Genomic DNA, 22,357 nt, shown 5'->3' on the forward strand with positions numbered 1-22,357 from the left:
CACAAGTCAGATATAAAACACGGTAGGACAAATTCTTCTGCCGTAGCTGATCATTATTTCAACACAGCGGGTTCTCATGATATTGTTTTCTCTGATACCAAAGTACTCTGCAAGCCGTCTGGATACCACCAAAAATTTGTCCATGAAGCCATCCAGATATACAAACATAGACACAACTTCAACCGAGAGGATGGTTTTAAATTAAGCAATCATTGGAAGGATGTCTTCAACCAAGTCAAACTTTAGCTGCCTTATAATTTTACAGCCATATCCATATTTCCAGTTTTTTTATTCCCAGCCTGATACACCACCATTACTCGTCTTACCGGCACTGTACTCAGTCTCAAACCTCCCACTCCCCTGGCATCACAAAATAAAAAAGATGGTTATCTATCGGCTTAACTCATGATAATCTATCGGCTTAACTTATGCTAATCCCCTGCCCAACCGCCCGCGACGCCACACGGCCTGCCGCATGCTCCCCCCCTCCCCCGACCCCGTGACTCCTCCCCCCCTAACACCCTATATAAACACGTTGTCTCTGAAGAGCTCTCTTCATACGCTATAGTAATTTTGCTGGAGCGGTCATACCTGATGAAGGATGCTTGTGTTGCTTCCGAAACGTCGTGATTTAATTTATTTGTTTTTCATTTATTTATTTTATATAATTTTTTTACCTACGTGACTTTGCCGAAAAAACCAAAGAGTATGAATCCTTGCAGTCACGAAAACTTCAAATCTAGAAATAGTTACAGTAGAGTAACATATGCTGTGTCATGTGTGAGTCTTCATGTATGAAATGTAAGTTAATAATTTATATATTAACCTAATGGTGGGACCCCGGGGTCCCATAAGCCCCTGGCTCTTGCATAAACTGCGTTGGGACTTCATTTTATGCCCGTTGAAGGCGAACGATACGGCTCTAATTCTAGATTTGAAGCTTTCGTGACTGCAAGGATTCATACTCTTAAAATTAATAAAAATAAAACAATAAAAATCACGACGTTTCGGAGGCAACACAAGTCTCCGTCATCAGGTGGGACCGTCACAGCCAGATTTGCTGCATTAAGTGAGGGAGGGATTCAAGATGTACGCTCTTAAGTACCAGTTAAGGGGGGAGGGAGGGGAGGGAGGGGAGGGGCTTATCAGAATGTGGTAGCCAATGAATGGAACGTATCGGGAGGGGGGGCGGGGCTAACAGAGGGACGGGGTACTCGTGGTCGTGGTCAACGACGTGTTTGTGCGCAAGTCACTGTGGATGTACATAACAGAAAAGGAACGAAAATGCCTATGTTTATACCAGTGTTGGCTGACAATAAAGAGAGTACTGTTAAACGTTAGGGATGTAAACACTCGGTAAAGTAAAATAGTGCCTGTCAGATAAGATGGTCCAAAAATGTGTAATTAAATCTTTTTTTTTGCATGGTTGATAACATCTTTCCAATGATTACTAAGTTTGTACCCATCATCACGGTTGAAATTATGTCTGTGTTTGTATATCTGAATGGCTTCGTGTACAAACCTTTGATGGTAGCCAGAGGGTTTGCAGAGCACCTTAGTCTCGGAGAAAACAATCACATGAGAGATTGTTTTCTCTGAGATACGGCTCTACATGATGCGCTAATAAACGTTTCAAAGTTGTGTTTCTTCTGCGTGTTTGTCCTCGCTGCGCTTGTATGACATGACAAAAGAATGATCAGCGCCCGGTAAGTTGCGGTGTTTATATGCGCGGTGGGACAAAGTCGCCAATTTTTTTTTCATTAATTACGATTTTGACTTACGTTTATTCGAGACCCCAGGGTCCCGCCATGAAGTTCAAATGATTTTCTGACAATTCATATCTTCGATCAGACACTAACTAGCAGTAAGACCACCGTCTCGCGCAGGAGATGCGAGAGGCGCACCCAGGGAGAATTTGCATATGCAAATTATTTTGTCTCTTCCCCCTCCAACCCAGCTTAAATTTCCGCTCCAAGCCTGGGGTGTTTCATTCAGACGCTGTCTTCCCGACAGACCTGTTCTTCACCTGAGGACGGCTGCTTGCGTTGTGGCCGAAACGTCGTGAGAATTATTTTATTATGTTTTAATTTTATTATTTTATTATTTCCCTTCTATGTGACTTTACCGAAAGAACCAAGAAGATGAATCCCTACAGTCACGAAAACTTTAAATCGAAATTTACCGCGTAACTGTTACTATGGACCCGGGACCAACAGCATCTGCCCGGGTCCACGTGCTGGAAGACTCGTAGAATGGAGATCGTAGACGAAGGGTTCTTTTCCCAGGATGAGCAACCCTGGTCCCTCTTGGGACTCGGGTTATATTCACTGTGGCGTGGCCCACTTCGCTGTTGGCCACGTCCACCTTCCAGAACCATCGGGAAGGACCTGAATCCCAATCACGTGAGCCCCTCCAGCCCCTTCTAAGGGGCCCCTCTGTCATCTTAACCAGTCACGTGTCTTCCCCGGTCAACCAGAGTGCCATGGCCTCACATGACCTTCCCCTTTGGTCAGCACCCACACACCGTGTCCTGTAAGGCCGGCACTGCACTTACAGCATGGTGCCATCCTGCGCTGTTACTCAACGCACACCGTGCCCCTCTCGGGCCGGTACTACACCCACAGCATGGTGACATCCAGCGATGTCACTACACAAGGATGAGAAAAGATGTGAATTGCTTCCTACATGTATTTATTAAAATGTTTTAATTTCAATAGAACAATCAAATATAATTTGTCTTTTTGTAAAGTCACGTAGATAGGTTCTAAGAAAATAACAAAAAATAACAAACTACGACGTTTCGATCGCAACACAAGCGTTTATCATCAGGAAGAGAGGGTTAGCTTCTAAAAGTAAACTGTTTATAAAGGTCTGAAATGGGCGTCACCCAAATGTCAGCAGCCAATGTGAATTTGAGTGGTGGGCAGCAACCGCGACAGTGGTGGGTTTTCCCACCAATTAAAGGGCTGCCCGGTAAAAAAAATTGCATTATAATGTAAGATCTTTGGGGTCGTCAACAAATGACGTCACGTGATTTTGGGCGATTTTTGACCCCCCCCCCCCTTCGTTACACGGCGTCACAAAACGTCAGACTCCCCCTCAAATATGATGTCACAAAGCTCTGCCTACCCCCCCCCCCCCCCAATAAATAAAACATGCTTCAAACCGCTTTAAACTATTGTCATTGTAGTGCGTATTTAATGTGGCGTTGCACTCTGATGTTGTAGGAGAAAACATTTATTAAAAAGTATATTTAATTAAGTAGAACGTGTTGTCTATATTTATTTAAAGTTGCGCATTTTGAGGTGACGTCACATTTCTCAAACCCCCCCCTCGTCACAAATGTCTAACCCCCCCCCCCCCCCGAGGTGCGTGATGTCATTTATTGACGGCTCCTTTCAGCGGCTTCCATGGCGGACGCCCTGAGTTAGCTATGTTAATGTGAGAGATTAGCATGTTGATGGCAGATCGCAAAGCAAAAATCTCGAGCTCGGTGGGCGAGGTGGCTGTGTTAGGGTGAGAAATTTAACCTGTTAATGTAACATCAGAGAGCCGAAAATAACAACTAACATCGGAAGGTGGTAGGATTGCGAACATCACAGCCAGTTATGACATAAACTGGTTGATAACGTCCTTTCAATGATTGCTCAGTTTATGCCCATCTTCTCGATTGAAATTGTGTCTGTGTCTATATATATGGATGGCTTCATGAACGGATTATTGTTGATAGCCAGTGGGTTTGCAGTGGGTCTTAGAAAAATCTATTTCGTGCGATTTTAATTTGAAATCGATTAATCGTTCAACCTTACTCCACAGCCACGTGAAGTGGCGGCCATTAAACGCTGACCCATCCACACCCCCCTCCATCCCCACCCATCCGCGACAGGAGCAATGGTCAGCATCGTCGTCGGTGGACAGCTCCAGCAGCAGCGTCAACGACCCGCTAGGGGGACACGTGCCCGCTGGGGGGACACGTGGCCGCTGGGGGGGACACGTGCCGTTGGCGAGCAGCAAATGGCGCCTGGGAAACTGCGCAGTTGAACTCGCCAGAATGTCGCGTTAATTCTGCCTCGTGCGGAGGGTAGATAGACACTCCTGACTCTTCTAGATTTGAAGCTTTCGTGACTGCAAGGATTCATACTCTTAGGGTTTTTCGGTAAAGTCACGTAGGTAAAAAATAATAAAATAATAAATGAAAATAACTAAATTAAATGACGTTTCGGAGGCAACACAAGTCTCCGTCTTCAGGTGGGACCGTCATAGCTAGGGGTGTATCAGCTGTACCTTCCCTTCTAGCCCCGGCAACTTCCCCCCACCCTTCCAGTCCCTGACTGCCACATTTAGATAAGCTCCTCCCCCCTCCCCTTAACCAGTATTTAAGATCTTGTCTCCTGTATTTCTCTTCACTTGATACACTTAATTTGGCTGTGACGGTCCCACCTGAAGACGGAGACTTGTGTTGCCTCCGAACGTCGTGATTTAATTTAGTTATTTTCATTTATTATTACGTTATTATTTTTACCTACGTGACTTTACCGAAAACAACTAAGAGTATGACTCCTGACTCTATTGTACATACAGTCAGGGTGTGGAGGCATCTATAAAGTCAGTAGACACTATCTGTGAAAGTGTCTTGTCTGTGTGTGTGTCTGTGTGAGTGTCTGTGTGAGTGTGTCTGTGAGTGTGTCTGTGTGAGTGACTTGTCTGTGTGAGTGTCTTTGTGAGTGAGTGTCTATGTGAGTGTCTGTGTGTCTGTGTGAGTGTCTGTGTGAGTGTGTGTCTGTGTGAGTGTCTGTCTAAGTGACTTGTCTGTGTGAGTGTCTGTCTAAGTGACTTGTCTGTGTGAGTGTCTGTGTGTGTGACTTGTCTGTGTGAGTGTCTGTGTGAGTGTGTGAGTGTCTAAGTGACTTGTCTGTGTGTGTGACTTGTCTGTGAGTGTCTGTGTGAGTGACTTGTCTGTGAGTGTCTGTCTGTGTGAGTGTCTGTGTGAGTGTCTGTGTGAGTGTCTGTGTGAGTAACTTGTCTGTGTGAGTGTCTGTCTAAATGACTTGTCTGTGTGAGCGTCTGTGTGAGTGACTTGTCTGTGTGTCTGTGTGAGTGTCTGTGTGAGTGTCTGTGTGAGCAACTTGTCTGTGTGAGTGTCTGTCTAAGTGACTTGTCTGTGTGAGTGTCTGTGTGAGTGACTTGTCTGTGTGAGTGTCTGTGTAAGTGACTTGTCTGTGTGAGTGTCTGTGTGAGTGACTTGTCTGTGTGAGTGAGTCGTCTTGTCTGTATGAGTGACTTGTCTTGTCTGTGTAAGTGAGTAGTCTTGTCTGTGTGAGTGTCTTGCTGTGTAAGTGAGTCGTCTTGTCTGTGTGAGTGTCTTGCTGTGTAAGTGAGTCGTCTTGTCTGTGTGAGTGTCGTGCTGTGTAAGTGAGTCGTCTTGTCTGTATGAGTGTCGTGCTGTGTAAGTGAGTCGTCTTGTCTGTGTGAGTGTCTTGCTGTGTAAGTGAGTCGTCTTGTCTGTGTGAGTGTCTTGCTGTGTAAGTGAGTCGTCTTGTCTGTATGAGTGTCGTGCTGTGTAAGTGAGTCGTCTTGTCTGTGTGAGTGTCTTGCTGTGTAAGTGAGTCGTCTTGTCTGTATGAGTGTCTTGCTGTGTAAGTGACTTGTCTGTGTGAGTGACTTGCTGTGTAAGTGAGTCGTCTTGTCTGTGTAAGTGTCTTGTCTGTGTGAGTGTCTTGCTGTGTAAGTGACTTGTCTTGTCTGTGTGGGTGTCTTGCTGTGTAAGTGACTTGTCTTGTCTGTGTGAGTGTCTTTCTGTGTGAGTGACTTGTCTTGTCTGTGTAAGTGACTTGTCTGTGTAAGTGACTTGTCTTTTCTGTGAGTGTCTTGCCTTGTCTGTGTGAGTGTCTTGCTGTGTAAGTGACTTGTCTTGTCTGTGTGAGTGTCTTGTCTGTGTAAGTGACTTGTCTGTGTGAGTGACTTGTCTTGTCTGTGTGAGTGTCTTGTCTGTGTAAGTTACTTGTCTGTGTGAGTGACTTGTCTTGTCTGTGTAAGTGACTTGTCTGTGTGAGTGACTTGTCTTGTCTGTGTGAGTGACTTGTCTGTGTGAGTGAGTCGTCTTGTCTGTATGAGTGACTTGTCTTGTCTATGTAAGTGAGTAGTCTTGTCTGTGTGAGTGTCTTGCTGTGTAAGTGAGTCGTCTTGTCTGTGTGAGTGTCTTGCTGTGTAAGTGAGTCGTCTTGTCTGTGTGAGTGAGTCGTCTTGTCTGTGTGAGTGTCTTGCTGTGTAAGTGAGTCGTCTTGTCTGTGTGAGTGTCTTGCTGTGTAAGTGAGTCGTCTTGTCTGTGTGAGTGAGTCGTCTTGTCTGTATGAGTGTCGTGCTGTGTAAGTGAGTCGTCTTGTCTGTGTGAGTGTCTTGCTGTGTAAGTGAGTCGTCTTGTCTGTATGAGTGTCTTGCTGTGTAAGTGACTTGTCTTGTCTGTGTGAGTGACTTGCTGTGTAAGTGAGTCGTCTTGTCTGTGTAAGTGTCTTGTCTGTGTGAGTGTCTTGCTGTGTAAGTGACTTGTCTTGTCTGTGTGGGTGTCTTGCTGTGTAAGTGACTTGTCTTGTCTGTGTGAGTGTCTTTTTGTGTGAGTGACTTGTCTTGTCTGTGTAAGTGACTTGTCTGTGTAAGTGACTTGTCTTGTCTGTGTAAGTGACTTGTCTTTTCTGTGAGTGTCTTGCCTTGTCTGTGTGAGTGTCTTGCTGTGTAAGTGACTTGTCTTGTCTGTGTGAGTGTCTTGTCTGTGTAAGTGACTTGTCTGTGTGAGTGACTTGTCTTGTCTGTGTGAGTGTCTTGTCTGTGTAAGTGACTTGTCTGTGTGAGTGACTTGTCTTGTCTGTGTAAGTGACTTGTCTGTGTGAGTGACTTGTCTTGTCTGTGTGAGTGTCTTGCTGTGTAAGTGAGTCGTCTTGTCTGTGTAAGTGACTTGTCTGTGTAAGTGAGTCGTCTTGTCTGTGTGAGTGTCTTGTCTGTGTAAGTGAGTCGTCTTGTCTGTGTGAGTGACTTGTCTGTGTAAGTGAGTCGTCTTGTCTGTGTAAGTGACTTGTCTGTGTAAGTGAGTCGTCTTGTCTGTGTGAGTGTCTTGTCTGTGTAAGTGAGTCGTCTTGTCTGTGTAAGTTTCTTGCTGTGTGAGTCGTCTTGTCTGTGTGAGTGTCTTGTCTGTGTAAGTGAGTCGTCTTGTCTGTGTAAGTGAGTCGTCTTGTCTGTGTGAGTGACTTGCTGTGTAAGTGACTTGTCTTGTCTGTGTGAGTGTCTTGCTGTGTAAGTGAGTCGTCTTGTCTGTGTAAGTGAGTCGTCTTGTCTGTGTGAGTGTCTTGCTGTGTAAGTGACTTGTCTTGTCTGTGTGAGTGTCTTGCTGTGTAAGTGAGTCATCTTGTCTGTGTGAGTGTCTTGCTGTGTGAGTCGTCTTGTCTGTGTAAGTGACTTGTGTGTATAAGTGCGTCGTCTTGTCTGTGTGAGTGTCTTGTCTGTGTAAGTGAGTCGTCTTGTCTGTGTGAGTGACTTGTCTGTGTAAGTGACTTGTGTGTGTAAGTGAGTCGTCTTGTCTGTGTAAGTGACTTGTCTGTGTAAGTGAGTCGTCTTGTCTGTGTAAGTGACTTTGTGTGTAAGTGAGTCGTCTTGTCTGTGTGAGTGTCTTGCTGTGTAAGTGAGTCGTCTTGTCTGTGTGAGTGACTTGTCTGTGTAAGTGACTTGTGTGTGTAAGTGACTTGTCTTGTCTGTGTAAGTGACTTGTATGTGTAAGTGACTTGTCTTGTATGTGTAAGTGACTTGTCTTGTCTGTGTAAGTGACTTGTCTGTGTAAGTGAGTCGTCTTGTCTGTGTAAGTGACTTGTCTTGTCTGTGTAAGTGACTTGTCTGTGTAAGTGAGTCGTCTTGTCTGTGTAAGTGACTTGTGTGTGTGAGTGACTTGTGTGTGTGAGTGACGTGTGTGTGTGAGTGTCTTGTCTGTGTAAGTGACTTGTCTGTGTAAGTGAGTCGTCTTGTCTGTGTGAGTGTCTTGCTGTGTAAGTGTCTTGTCTGTGTAAGTGAGTCGTCTTGTCTGTGTAAGTGAGTCGTCTTGTCTGTGTAAGTGACTTGTGTGTGTAAGTGACTTGTGTGTGTAAGTGAGTCGTCTTGTCTGTGTGAGTGTCTTGCTGTGTAAGTGACTTGTGTGTGTAAGTGACTTGTCTGTGTAAGTGAGTCGTCTTGTCTGTGTGAGTGTCTTGCTGTGTAAGTGTCTTGTCTGTGTAAGTGAGTCGTCTTGTCTGTGTAAGTGAGTCGTCTTGTCTGTGTAAGTGACTTGTGTGTGTAAGTGACTTGTGTGTGTGAGTGACTTGTGTGTGTGAGTGTCTTGTCTGTGTAAGTGACTTGTCTGTGTAAGTGAGTCGTCTTGTCTGTGTAAGTGACTTGTGTGTGTAAGTGACTTGTGTGTGTGAGTGACTTGTGTGTGTGAGTGTCTTGTCTGTGTAAGTGACTTGTCTGTGTAAGTGAGTCGTCTTGTCTGTGTAAGTGAGTCGTCTTGTCTGTGTAAGTGACTTGTGTGTGTGAGTGACTTGTGTGTGTGAGTGACTTGTGTGTGTGAGTGTCTTGTCTGTGTAAGTGACTTGTCTGTGTAAGTGAGTCGTCTTGTCTGTGTGAGTGTCTTGCTGTGTAAGTGTCTTGTCTGTGTAAGTGAGTCGTCTTGTCTGTGTAAGTGAGTCGTCTTGTCTGTGTAAGTGACTTGTGTGTGTAAGTGACTTGTGTGTGTAAGTGACTTGTCTGTGTAAGTGACTTGTCTTGTCTGTGTAAGTGACTTGTCTGTGTAAGTGAGTCGTCTTGTCTGTGTAAGTGACTTGTGTGTGTGAGTGACTTGTGTGTGTGAGTGACGTGTGTGTGTGAGTGTCTTGTCTGTGTAAGTGACTTGTCTGTGTAAGTGAGTCGTCTTGTCTGTGTGAGTGTCTTGCTGTGTAAGTGTCTTGTCTGTGTAAGTGAGTCGTCTTGTCTGTGTAAGTGAGTCGTCTTGTCTGTGTAAGTGACTTGTGTGTGTAAGTGACTTGTGTGTGTAAGTGAGTCGTCTTGTCTGTGTGAGTGTCTTGCTGTGTAAGTGACTTGTCTGTGTAAGTGACTTGTGTGTGTAAGTGACTTGTCTGTGTAAGTGAGTCGTCTTGTCTGTGTGAGTGTCTTGCTGTGTAAGTGTCTTGTCTGTGTAAGTGAGTCGTCTTGTCTGTGTAAGTGAGTCGTCTTGTCTGTGTAAGTGACTTGTGTGTGTAAGTGACTTGTGTGTGTGAGTGACTTGTGTGTGTGAGTGTCTTGTCTGTGTAAGTGACTTGTCTGTGTAAGTGAGTCGTCTTGTCTGTGTAAGTGACTTGTGTGTGTAAGTGACTTGTGTGTGTGAATGACTTGTGTGTGTGAGTGTCTTGTCTGTGTAAGTGACTTGTCTGTGTAAGTGAGTCGTCTTGTCTGTGTAAGTGAGTCGTCTTGTCTGTGTAAGTGACTTGTGTGTGTGAGTGACTTGTGTGTGTGAGTGACTTGTGTGTGTGAGTGTCTTGTCTGTGTAAGTGACTTGTCTGTGTAAGTGAGTCGTCTTGTCTGTGTGAGTGTCTTGCTGTGTAAGTGTCTTGTCTGTGTAAGTGAGTCGTCTTGTCTGTGTAAGTGAGTCGTCTTGTCTGTGTAAGTGACTTGTGTGTGTAAGTGACTTGTGTGTGTAAGTGACTTGTATGTGTAAGTGACTTGTCTTGTCTGTGTAAGTGACTTGTCTGTGTAAGTGACTTGTCTGTGTAAGTGAGTCGTCTTGTCTGTGTAAGTGACTTGTCTTGTCTGTGTAAGTGACTTGTCTGTGTAAGTGAGTCGTCTTGTCTGTGTAAGTGACTTGTGTGTGTGAGTGACTTGTGTGTGTGAGTGACTTGTGTGTGTGAGTGTCTTGTCTGTGTAAGTGACTTGTCTGTGTAAGTGAGTCGTCTTGTCTGTGTGAGTGTCTTGCTGTGTAAGTGTCTTGTCTGTGTAAGTGAGTCGTCTTGTCTGTGTAAGTGAGTCGTCTTGTCTGTGTAAGTGACTTGTCTGTGTAAGTGAGTCGTCTTGTCTGTGTAAGTGACTTGTCTGTGTAAGTGACTTGTGTGTGTAAGTGACTTGTGTGTGTGAGTGAGTCGTCTTGTCTGTGTAAGTGACTTGTCTTGTCTGTGTAAGTGACTTGTCTGTGTAAGTGAGTCGTCTTGTCTGTGTAAGTGACTTGTGTGTGTGAGTGACTTGTGTGTGTGAGTGACTTGTGTGTGTGAGTGTCTTGTCTGTGTAAGTGACTTGTCTGTGTAAGTGAGTCGTCTTGTCTGTGTGAGTGTCTTGCTGTGTAAGTGTCTTGTCTGTGTAAGTGAGTCGTCTTGTCTGTGTAAGTGAGTCGTCTTGTCTGTGTAAGTGACTTGTCTGTGTAAGTGAGTCGTCTTGTCTGTGTAAGTGACTTGTCTGTGTAAGTGACTTGTCTGTGTAAGTGACTTGTGTGTGTGAGTGAGTCGTCTTGTCTGTGTAAGTGACTTGTCTGTGTAAGTGACTTGTGTGTGTAAGTGACTTGTGTGTGTAAGTGACTTGTGTGTGTGAGTGAGTCGTCTTGTCTGTGTAAGTGACTTGTCTGTGTAAGTGACTTGTGTGTGTAAGTGACTTGTCTGTGTAAGTGACTTGTGTGTGTGAGTGAGTCGTCTTGTCTGTGTAAGTGACTTGTCTGTGTAAGTGACTTGTGTGTGTAAGTGACTTGTGTGTGTAAGTGACTTGTGTGTGTGAGTGAGTCGTCTTGTCCTGCATCTCGTAGCGCCTCCCGCACGGAAGTCGTGGCCATGGCGGCTTCGCGCTCCGCGGCGTTGGACGCGGACCTCCTGAGGCAGCTCCCCAGAGACGAACTCGTTCACCTGCTAGAGCTGGTGAGGGGTGAGGGGTGAGGTGAGGGGTTCACCTGCTAGAGCTGGTGAGGGTGAGGGGTGAGGGTGAGGGGTGAGGTGAGGGGTTCACCTAGAGCTGGCGAGGGGTTCACCTGCTGTAGCTGGTGAGGGGTGAGGTGAGGGGTTCACCTGCTAGAGCTGGTGAGGGGTGAGGGGTTCACCTGCTAGAGCTGGTGAGGGTGAGGGGTGAGGGTGAGGGGTGAGGTGAGGGGTTCACCTCCTAGAGCTGGTGAGGGTGAGGGGTGAGGTGAGGGGTTCACCTGCTGGAGCTGGTGAGGGGTGAGGTGAGGGGTTCACCTGCTAGAGCTGGTGAGGGGTGAGGGGTTCACCTGCTAGAGCTGGTGAGGGTGAGGGGTGAGGGTGAGGGGTGAGGTGAGGGGTTCACCTAGAGCTGGTGAGGTGTTCACCTAGAGCTGGTGAGGGGTGAGGGGTTCACCTGCTAGAGCTGGTGAGGGTGAGGGGTGAGGTGAGAGGTTCACCTGCTAGTGAGGGGTTCACCTAGAGCTGGTGAGGGGTGAGGTGTTCACCTCCTAGAGCTGGTGAGGGGTTCACCTAGAGCTGGTGAGGGGTGAGGGGTTCACCTGCTAGAGCTGGTGAGGTTGAGGGGTGAGGTGTTCACCTCCTAGAGCTGGTGAGGGTGAGGGGTGATGTGTTCACCTCCTAGAGCTGGTGAGGGTGAGGGGTGAGGTGTTCACCTCCTAGAGCTGGCAAAAGGGTGAGGGGTTCACCTGCTCGATCTGGTGTGGGGTGAGGGGTCCACCTGCTGGGCAGGGTGAGGGTGCATCTCCTCGAGCTGGTGAGGGTGGGTTGGTGGCCGGTGAGCGGTTCACTCTGGGCCACCCTCTGGGTGACATGGAGGGGGGTAGAGAATACTCCCCATTCATGAACACGTGTTCCTTACTGACTGTGATCGAATTTAATTCGCTTTAAAACTCTGCAGAGGCGTGTCAATTGTCTGTTGTTATCTCTTTTATCATCTTTACGAAAACATGCGTTACCCAAATAATCTACAAACATTGGAACAAAACGTAATTATCATAAATACTCCCATTATTTCCACCTCCCTCCGTTCTCCCGAATGTCACATAATTTAACTTTCTAATGTGCATAACATTGAAACATTGATTCCCCAGGTTCTCTGTGATGCATGCATTGCTACGAGCCTTGAGAATCGATGTTGGAAGATGTCGTGGCATCCGTCACTGTCCTAGCCACGAAAGTTGCCATGTGACTTTAAACGTTGACCCAACGTTCAATGTTTCTCGGATCCCTCCCCTCTCAGTATTAAATCCGAGAGAGAGAGATCGCCCATGAGGCGTGGAATACAATGTGATCTCACTTGTACACGTGGACATTAGAATACAAAGTGTCTCAAAAGATGGGCCTGCAAACGTGTTGCATGTTTTCGTTGTCAGATTTATTTCAATGCCCCTCTTTCCCGATGTTTGATTTTCCAAGACGATAAATATTTAGATTTTTACGTGTTTTTTTCCTTTTATTTCAGCTTCCTGGAAGAAAAGATTTGTTCATCGAACAGGATTTGATGAGCCCTCTCGACAGGATTACCGGGTTGTCTGTCCTCAAGGTTCGTGAGCTTTCATTAATTTGTTAACACGTAGGCTTTCGCGACCAATGTTATGATTAATATTTCAATGTTTTTTTTCCACCGGAAACTGCCTGATAATGCTGGTTGTGACTACCAGTGAAACGTCCGCCCCTAGTGATTACATTTTGTGCATAGCTCTCAACACACCGGTGTGCCGAAGCAGTCATAAATCAGCGTGTTTGTAAACATGACAACCTTATTGATTGTCTGTGTCTTTTCTTAAGGAAGCGACAAGAAGTGCCTAAATGACATGCAGCATTTGAAGGCATCTTCATAGGTTAACATTTTTACCAATATCAATGCGCCTGGAAAAAGAAAATTTAAATCGGTACATGATCAGAAAGATTGACACGGACAAAGAAATCGATTCTGGATCACAGCTCGCAATACTGTGATGGATAGACAGTGTCTGCATGGGGAGACCTGATCCAGGGGTGAACGATAGATTAGGGCTGCAAATGATGATATTTTATTAAATTAGTTTAAAGGATGGCACGGTGGCACAATTGTAACCGTTGTGTCTCACAGGAAATAGACCCTGTCCATAATAGAGTTTTATTTGGGTGAGATCGCGTGAATATAAATGTGTCGTTAAACCCGCTACTGCCTAACACAGCCAAGTAGTAAGGTTTGTCACTAAACAATACATGTCAATTCGTTACGAGTTCAGCACACCGTGTTGTTGGAGAGTAAACCCATAATATTTACAATTCAAGTACGACGTTTCGCCGGTAATTATACAACGGCATGGGTTTCCTCCGGGTTTCCTGCCAAAGCACAAAAAAACGATAACTGATATCAAAATAGAACATGTAAATCACTTAATTGGGATTACACAAGCAGCAACATGCAGGAACCTGGCAGGACCCTCCTGGAAAAGAGTTGAGGCTCAGAGGCCTTCATGGGTAAACAAGCGTAACACACAAAAAATTGGAGTAGACATTGAACCAAATATAACATTCTTTAATCGCTTATTTGAAAGGTTACATTATTTTAAGATATATTGGACTCTGCTTGTAATATATAGGATGCGTAAACGTCTGTCCGTCACACTGCATCTCGGACACGGTTCGCCGTACAACGTAACACGTACAAACATAAAAGTTGCTTTTAGTGAAGACACACCTGCAGAATTGTCGCCTATCCCAATGAACATTGTCTAAGAAATTGAGAAAAATAACATCCAGCACAAACCAGTGGAAGCCAGATTCTTCCAGGAGAGAAAAACTCGTGTTGCATTGGTAGAATAGTCCACAAGTTCTGTTCCCCATTGATCTCTATTTAAACCCACTCCGCATGACATCATCGTCTCTTGAGCCACGCTTATGGCTTCACCAAGGGGGACGTCACCATCTAGGGCTGAATCGCACCATGATTACATCATCGCACTTAATGCCTTGTCCCTATGGAAAGCACGTGCGTGGGCAAAGGCATGGTGAAGTGATATTTTGTGCAAATGCGCAGGTGGTGCTAGTGCATGCAATATTTTAGACCCATATCAAATAGACTTTGTACATGTTATAACAAAAACCTCACTTATTAGATAGCCTCGTGTGTTATAGTCCAAAACTATGGACGTGTAACCATTGCAAATCCCAGAATGCTTTGTGCAAGTCTGGGTGGTGTGATATTCAAGTTTCAAGCTTGTGATATTAAATTGACGTGTTACATCGCTTGTTTGTATGTGCGTTCTTCTAGAAACATGAAGTGGACAAAATCTACAAGATGGATGGGAAGCACGTATCGGGCGGGTGTGATCAGTGAGTATTTGTATTTATACACTTTGTGAGTATTTGTACGGTGTTACGAGAGGCAATCAATGAAGTCAACCTCATGCCCAGCCAACAGACACTGACCCCAGCTGCCTCCACTCCCATCAAGATCCGTGAACTATTGAATCTTGGTGGTTTCATTTGTACCATTAAGTACGGAATAGGCTGCTGGTAACCTCTTGGCTTTTAGTGATGGAACATTAACAGTGGTTTAACAAGTAGGCTTTCGCGACCAATATCATTCATAATAGTTTTTTTTCGGGTTAGAACGCGTAAATTTAGATCGCGTAAATTTACGTCATCTGACCCAAAAAAACTATATTATGGATTAACAGTGGTCTTCTAATGGAGCAATAGGTCTCCACTATGGAAATGTGGAATTATCCATCACTGACTCAAGGCCCACCAATCGAGATCAGTGACTCTACTGCTTGTTTTGTCCCCGCAGATATTTTTTACTTTAAAACGTGACTTCTTAATAGGGAATTTTTATTCTGGGTGTGTTTTACGACATAAATATGAGGGCATTGCCTTGAACACATCAAACTGGGTGTTTTTGAGCTTGGATATTGTGAGCGTCCTTTGCAGTGGTGCTTTGGCAAAATATGTCGTGTATGTGTGGTTAAGAATCTTGATTTGAAGCTTTCGTGACTGCAGGAATCCATACTTTTTGGTTTTTTCGGTAAAGTCACTAGGTATAAAATAAAATAAATCACTGACGGACGCTTGTGTTGTGCCCGAAACGTCGTGATTTATTTTATCCTATACCTACGTGACTTTACCGAAAGAACCAAAGAGTGTGGTTAATAATGTTTAAATAATGCCTTTACCACCATAGACTGTCGCCTACTTTTGGCGCGGTCCAGCGGTAGTGCATTCGCCATTTATTAATTGCAAAGGTTCACGGCGGTTCGAATCCAGCAGGCCGCCCTGGTTAATACCGCAGGTATTTTTATTGTAAAATATGCACCATCCGCTCTGCAGTGTTCACAGCGGACGTTATAGAGATCCCGCGATGACGTTCGAAAAGAAAAGGCCATTGGGCCCCCAGTGTCATGCTCCGAATTAGAAAAATTCCCTGTAAATTACTCAGTTGGGATTACGCGTAGCAACGTAGACCCTGACTGTAAAACTACTGCAGACTGTGGGAAACATAGCGCTTTCTTTCATGATAGCCCTGCGCTCTAAAAATGGTAAAAATCCAAAATCGACTGTATTATCATTTTTACTTCAAGAGTGAATCTATTTACGAACAACAGTAGTCCTTGCACCTAAGCTGCCATCACTTGTGCCCAGTCATATGTGTCCATAATTTAATTTCTCTTTAAATTCACTCCGGAGTGCACGAAATAAAATAGATGTTCAATCACTTGTTTGTTATGTCCCGTCTATGTGTTTTTAGGCGGTGCTTCTTGATAAGACCTCGAGAAATTACTGTGAAGAGTGTTGCTGGTCAGTTTTACCCGACTATCCCCATCCACTTTCCAACATATCCGTTGCTCTCATAATTACTGCATACCCATGTTATAAACAATTGCTTCTTGGTACTCTTTCACTGCATTTCAAATGTCCTCTTTACCCAAAATTCCCTTCTCGTAAAATTTTCCTATCAGCTGATTGTGTCCGAAGAAAAAGCATATATACCAAAACGTGATACAATTCCGATTTTTTAAAACGCTTCTTCCTACTCCACGTTTTTTTATTCAGTCACGTGCATCCTTCGTGTCAGATATCATTAATGTGAGTCCCACCTCGCCTCCCACCGACTCACAACTGCTCTTTCTCTTCTAGTAATTCATTCTCGTGGTCTTATACAAATAATATTATGCCTTTCGAGGCTTGTTTCTTGACGTGCAAAAGTTTGTAAAAGTGGGTCACAAATCTAACCGTTGTACTGCGAGCTCCTGGCTAGCGTAGACAGATCTGTATTATCCGTTAGGTGGCTAAAATGCATGTGCCAGTATGCCCCGCCAGTATGAATCATTTGATAACACTCATTATGTTAAGGTCTCAAAAATGCTAGGATCGAAATTATATTATAAGAGGACATTTTCAGTGATCTGAGACCAGTCTGTTCTTTTCGTATAAATGTCCCCATCCTCCGCCTTTATCACAGATAATTAATTAGTAATTATGCTGGGTGGTGATGATCCACCCCTACAATCCAGCACTGTGGATGCGAGGGTTGGTGGATCGCACAAATGTTGTGAAACTCCCTTCCAGTGGGTGTCAAGGTACCATACCCTGGCTTGCCACGAGAAGGCTTTACAGCAAATATGGACTTCATCTGTATGGGATAGAGCAGTGGTTCTCAACCTTTTTTGCCGACTGTACCCACCTTGTTTGAATTTTGTTTCAACCGAGTACCCCCTTGCCTGACCCAGCATGGTTCCGAGATATAAATGTATGAATAATGAACATCAATATTTTAACCAATTGTCCCTTTTGTGAGGTTTCCTAACTAGCTGCTAGTAACTGCAAGCGAATCAATACAAATTCAACGGATGCTCTGCATGAACTCTTTACCATGTGGATTTACATTTTATCATAGTTATTTTATATTGTCAGATTCATAGGACAGGATTATTCACCAATGACTCTCATGTATGATATAATGTCACACATAAATCACCTCTCGTACCCCCTGGGATATTGCCACGTACCCCCACGGGGCCACGTACCCCCGGTTGAGAACCACTGGGATAAAGTGTTACCCCCTCGGTTTCTCTCCCGCATGTATAAACACACATGTATTGGCTGAAAACATCTTAATATGTAGAGGACCACAGAGAATGGGCAATTGTTGGCGACGGCTCACCAGCCTGGCTGCCTTCTTGCTCCTCTGTGGTTTATCGTGCCTCTGAGTTGTTCTCTCTGAGAGTGAGCGAATACCACTTTGCCAGCCCAAGATGAAATTATTATGAATTGCCGTAGTGGAAAAACGTCAAGTTTATCTTTCAACAAAATGAATTTGAGAATCTTCAATTAGTCAATGGATACACACATAGCATGGACTCCCCCCCAGCCTATGAGCATTATGAGATGTTTGCACCGGACCCTCCTCCGCCATCTTCTTACCTACAACAAGAACCAACCTAGAGCTCTGTGGCCCAATGCCAGGGTCAACAGAGGCAAACGTAAAATGTAATTAGAATTATAAGGGAGTTTAACGAGCAGTGAGCTTTCGCGACCAATATGATTCATCATAAAGGTTTTTTGGGTTAGATCGCGTAAGTATGAATGTGTCGTAACCCTCCACCACCCGTCATGGCCAATCAGTAAGGGATTTGTCACGTAAAACAAAACGGCAAATAGTTACTACTTCTGAGTACTCGGATTGTAAATGTTCTGGATTCACTCTCCAACACACCGGTGGGCTGAAGTAGTTACTATTTGGCGTTTGGTTTACGTGACAAATCCCTTACTCATTGGTCGTGTCAGGTGGTGGAGGGTTACGACACATTTATACTTATGCAATCTAACCTAAAAACCTTTTGATTTAAAGCTTTCGTGACTGCGCAGGGATTCATATTCTTGGTTCATTCGGTAAAGTCACATAGAAGGGAAACAATAAAATAATAAAAATAATAAAATATAAAACAATAAAATTCTCACGACGTTTCGACTGCAACACAAGCAATCATCATCAGGTGTGAAATCCACAGAAAGATAATTTGAAAAAAGTGGCAGTTTTTTCTTACCGTCAGCTCCACGGACAGCGATTTTGGCAGTTGTTCAGATGGACGAGTCCATCTGTGTTCGGAAAAGAGGAGGGGGGAGAGGAAGAGAATGGAATGCGGTCTGAAAGTCACCGTAAGCGTGAATACAATCAATTAAGACCCGAAATGGTTTATCACATCCTTCCAATGATTTCTAAGCCAGAATCCATCTTCTCGGTTGAAATTGTCTCTGTGTTTGTATATGTGGATAGCCTCATGAACGAATCTCTCATGGTACCTTTATTATGAGTTTTAAGGGAACTGTTTTTAAAATTACAAACTTAAATACCGGTAAAGTGTTTAAAAAGGCTCGGGTATATTTGTGAATTGCATTTGCTATTTATTTTCACACACAGATTCAATAAATGCAGACAAAGCTGCTGGTGTCACGAGGAAGTACAAGATCATTTTTACTCCGCGAAAGGCGAGGAGGAAAATTTGTGAATTTTTTGTGTTGATCGTCGTTTTTTGTGCATTACTTTCAAATTTTCTTGATTTTGTTTCCCGCTGAGATACACAGGAAGTGCAAGGCGAGAGCAGCTTTGTTCCTGGGTTACAATGCCCCGGTACAGATTGAGTTTCTCCGTAGCTTTAGCCGCATATTTTCAGATTTTTCTACATCACACGCTTTCTCACTCGCTGTTCCGTGCATCATAGAATCAGTATCACTATTTATACTGGAGGAATCCGATGATCTATAAAGCTCTTTTTCACAGATGTCCAGTAGGGGTGTGTAAGAACGTTACAATCACAAACAATACAAAAACACTTTAGTAGTGGAAAGTACAAGAAAGGTAAACAAATCATCCAAAAACATACAAATGAAACTAAACCATCCCCATCCTACCAGGCAGAGGCCCACTGAGGTATTAACTTATTTTTCAGAAGTGACAAATGATAGCTCAACAAAGTGGCTTATCACGTGGAAATTTATAGCAGCAAAATTATCTAAATAATCTCAATGCAAGTTTCTAAATGTGGTGGGAAAAACCGGAGGACCTGGAGAAAAATCTACATGACCACGGGGAGAGAGACACGCAGACTCAAAATATAGACTGGATGCTTCCAGCCATTCTCCATGCTTTGTGTGTGTGTGTGCACTCAAAATTTCACCTCAACGCAAAACCACCGTCTGCATTCCTCTTCCCGCACCACCCCACTCACTCCAGACACTGAATCATCAGCCCGACACTCGCCCATAAACACCGTCACTTGAACATTCACGATTCGCCATCTAGGTGTCCGTATGACTGCCGTCCTCAACGAGTGGACGGCTAGATGCGTGCGGCAATGTGTGTGCAAACATGTGCGTGAGCGTGTTGGGTATAATGTGTTACATTATCATGCTAAAAAACATGCACAAAAACACATGAATGGTAAATAAATCGTTCTTACAGTCGATTCATTAACACCACAGCACCTTCCAACGGATGCAGCACTCTCACCTCTCGCAAGCCTATTTAACAACTATCTTAGCAACATCGAACCACGTATCGCCAAAAAATCACCACCTTAATTCTAGATTTGAAGTTTTCGTGACTGCAAGGGTCCATTCTCTTTGGTTTATTCGGTAAGTCACGTAGGTAAATATAAAATAAAAATAAATTAAATCACGACGTCACAGCAAAATTACTTATCTTGCTGTGATGGTGCCACCTGAAGACGGAAGCTTGTGTTGCCTCCGAAATGTCGTGATTTAATTTATTTTTCTTTATTTTTACCTACGTGACTTTACCGAAAAAACCAAACGGTAATCACCCACTTGTTCCGGAAAAAAACAGACCTCATGACCTAAACCATATATATTGAGAGTATTTGGCTGCTAGAAATTTCCACGTGATTAGCCACTTCGTTGCACGGTGAGCCTCGTACGGTGCGAAAGAAGTTCAGCATTCATACATTGGTGGCCAGGTCGCTTCTTAAAAAGAGCTGTATAGCTCCGTGGGCCTTACCTGGTAAAATAAAAAAAAAAATTACATAGCCAAAATGCGCGTTCCATAAAATAGCTTTCAGCGAGGTTTTCCTGTACTCTGTTATTTTTCACGTGTGTTCTTATGACTTTTATTGAAAGCTTTGCTATACTGCACAGTGCTCTGACACCTCTTGGTGCTCTGTTGCGTTTTACAGCTTCTTTAAAAATTACAATTAATACGTCGTTTTGAAAGCTAACTTTTTTTTATCAAACAGAATTGTATACGACTGAAAGTATTAATGTGCTTTTGTGTGATTTAACTGGCAGCTGTATTCCTGTGAGACTGTACTGGAGATGGAGGGTGTTTTTGGAGGTAAGTGCAGTGCTAATCTCTGCAAGGCTTTGCCTCCACAATGCTATCTACATAAGCCAACTTACCAATATATAAATACTTTATAAGTGCAACATAAAATACATTTCTTTAGCTTAATAATGCTATCTGCAAATAGTGATACTTGGGAAAAGTTGATTGGCTTTGGCACATTTTTGCAGAAGTATATTTTTTGAACTTGATACATCCTGGCAGGGCCATTACTCTAGCCCAGTGGTCGCCAGCCTGCGGCTCCGGTGCCGCGTGCAGTGGTTCTCGTTGGCTGCCCCTTTGCAGGCAGCCGATTAAACTTACATTTTAAACACAATTTAACGCAAAGATAATCAGAAATGTATTACATATCACAGGGAATGGGGTCACTATCGAATGTCTTGGTCCTAACAAAATGTACAACAGTCAAATTGTTCTGTTAAAGAATAACTAAGGGGGAGGGAAACTAAATAGGCGCAGTTTACTCCAACACCTGTTTTGTTGAACTAAGTCAGAATTTGTCACCTGCTGTATATCCGCTGCCGTGTTTGCCTAAAGGGAACTCTGTGCGTGATGCGGCTTTCCAACTATTTTGGTCAGACAAAATAAAATGGCTCTTCGTCTTTAAAAGGTCGCCGACCTGCTCTGGCCAATAATGTGGCTCCACTGCTCGGGCAGTGCTGCCTCTGGGCGTGCAGCAGAGCCGTCGTTGGCAAGATTCCCATTTAGATTTTCACTCGTGGCCACTGTGAGAGCAGAAGGAAACCTGCACGAGACTGTGGCGTGTTGCCGGGTGGTGGTGGCTGTGCACGTAGCCTGTAGTCCAGCACTGGTGGAGGCAGCGAGGGTTAGCGGATCGCACAAATGCTGCAAAACTCCCTTACTGTGGGCGTTGAGGTGTCATACCCTGGCTTGTCAGGAGTCCACCTGTTCTGTCTGTTTGGGGTTGAGTGTTTCCCCCCCTCGCCGCACATCTGGATTTTCTCCCAAGTGCTCCGGTTTCCTCTCACATGTAAGCACTCGTGAATTGACCAATAGCACCTCTATATAGAGGGCTGCAGAGCCTGGGCAATTGTTGGCGCTGGCTCATCGCGTGGCTGGCTTCCTGCTTGTCTGTGGTTTCCTCCTCACGCCTCTGAGTCATTCTCTCTCTCTGTGAGAGTGAGCCAACACTGTGCAGCACGTTACAAGTCGATAGCCATCCTATTAATTTGCGTAGAAAGGCACAGTCGCATGTATTGTGCATTTCACCTGAATGTTGTAAGCACGCAAGGTGGACAAAACCATATACGTCCTTGTGGGGTTTTTTTCCTGCGTCAGATGTTTCCTGCGAACAGTGGGAATTCGACCTCTTGCCACTGGATAATGACGTCATCACCCTGGAGTTACCGGACTTCTTTCAGGACTTCTTCATGGTAGATGATTGCAACTCATCCCCACCTCCCTCTGTCTGAAACAAGGCCGATTGGCAAAGTTTTTTACTCAAAATACATCCCAATGTTTTCATTTAAGCCTCCCTCCCCAACCTGACTTCCCACACTGGCTTTTTGTCCGCCTGCCCTTTAAATGTTGAGCCACCAAATCGGTGGTGACGCTCAATTCTTGTTGTTGACATTTTTGTTCGTGATGTCGCGTTGTCGTTTTGCTGCAGGATGGCAACCAGAGCATGCTCTTTACCGTGGCAAAATCTATCCAAAAGCTACAGTCGCTCTTCGGTCCGGTGCGCAACGTGTATGGGATTGGCAGAGGTGCAAAGGTACGTGTTGGCACGTGGATAAGTCACGTCGATTTTAAAATGTCTAATTAAGGTTTAATATGCGTATCTTCTAGTGATTGCTTAAATACTGAAAGTTAACTTCTGCCAGGTATTTTGCTTTGGAAAAAAAAATCCTGTACAATGATGTTTTTTTCATCTCTTGACTTTGTGCCCTTTTATTTGTGAAGATGGTCTATGAGTTGATGGAGCTTCTGTCAAACGAAGCGAATGTCAGAAGATCGAGCACCACAAACAGTGAAATGGGCGACCTCTTCCTCATTGACAGAGGTAGGATGCTTCAGCGGCACCCCCCGTGCTGATTCCATCCTC

The 22,357-nt window shown here is 44.4% G+C and overlaps 2 protein-coding genes across 3 annotated transcripts in view; one reads left to right on the forward strand and one right to left on the reverse strand.

Moving 5' to 3' along the window:
- LOC133359663 (protein S100-A1-like) overlaps window positions 1–22,357 on the reverse strand; it is a 450,535-nt gene that overhangs the window by 94,223 nt on the left and 333,955 nt on the right. The gene's annotated exons all lie outside the window — the stretch shown is intronic.
- VPS33B (VPS33B late endosome and lysosome associated) overlaps window positions 10,775–22,357 on the forward strand; it is a 31,995-nt gene continuing 20,412 nt past the window's right edge. Inside the window, exons 1-9 of one of the 2 annotated variants that reach the window (XM_061578066.1) lie at window positions 10,775–10,883; window positions 12,406–12,486; window positions 14,206–14,267; window positions 15,682–15,731; window positions 18,355–18,422; window positions 20,238–20,283; window positions 21,592–21,686; window positions 21,923–22,027; window positions 22,216–22,315. In XM_061578066.1, coding sequence (XP_061434050.1) covers window positions 10,800–10,883; window positions 12,406–12,486; window positions 14,206–14,267; window positions 15,682–15,731; window positions 18,355–18,422; window positions 20,238–20,283; window positions 21,592–21,686; window positions 21,923–22,027; window positions 22,216–22,315 — 691 coding nt within the window. In that variant the 5' untranslated portion in view covers window positions 10,775–10,799. Of the gene's footprint in view, window positions 10,884–11,481; window positions 11,495–12,405; window positions 12,487–14,205; window positions 14,268–15,681; window positions 15,732–18,354; window positions 18,423–20,237; window positions 20,284–21,591; window positions 21,687–21,922; window positions 22,028–22,215; window positions 22,316–22,357 lie in introns of those variants that run through there. The other variant, XM_061578072.1, reaches the window with a different exon arrangement.

The sequence above is a fragment of the Lethenteron reissneri genome, chromosome 8 (assembly GCF_015708825.2).
Source record: "Lethenteron reissneri isolate LAM-NWPU_2019-01 chromosome 8, ASM1570882v1, whole genome shotgun sequence".
Lineage (NCBI taxonomy): Eukaryota > Metazoa > Chordata > Hyperoartia > Petromyzontiformes > Petromyzontidae > Lethenteron > Lethenteron reissneri.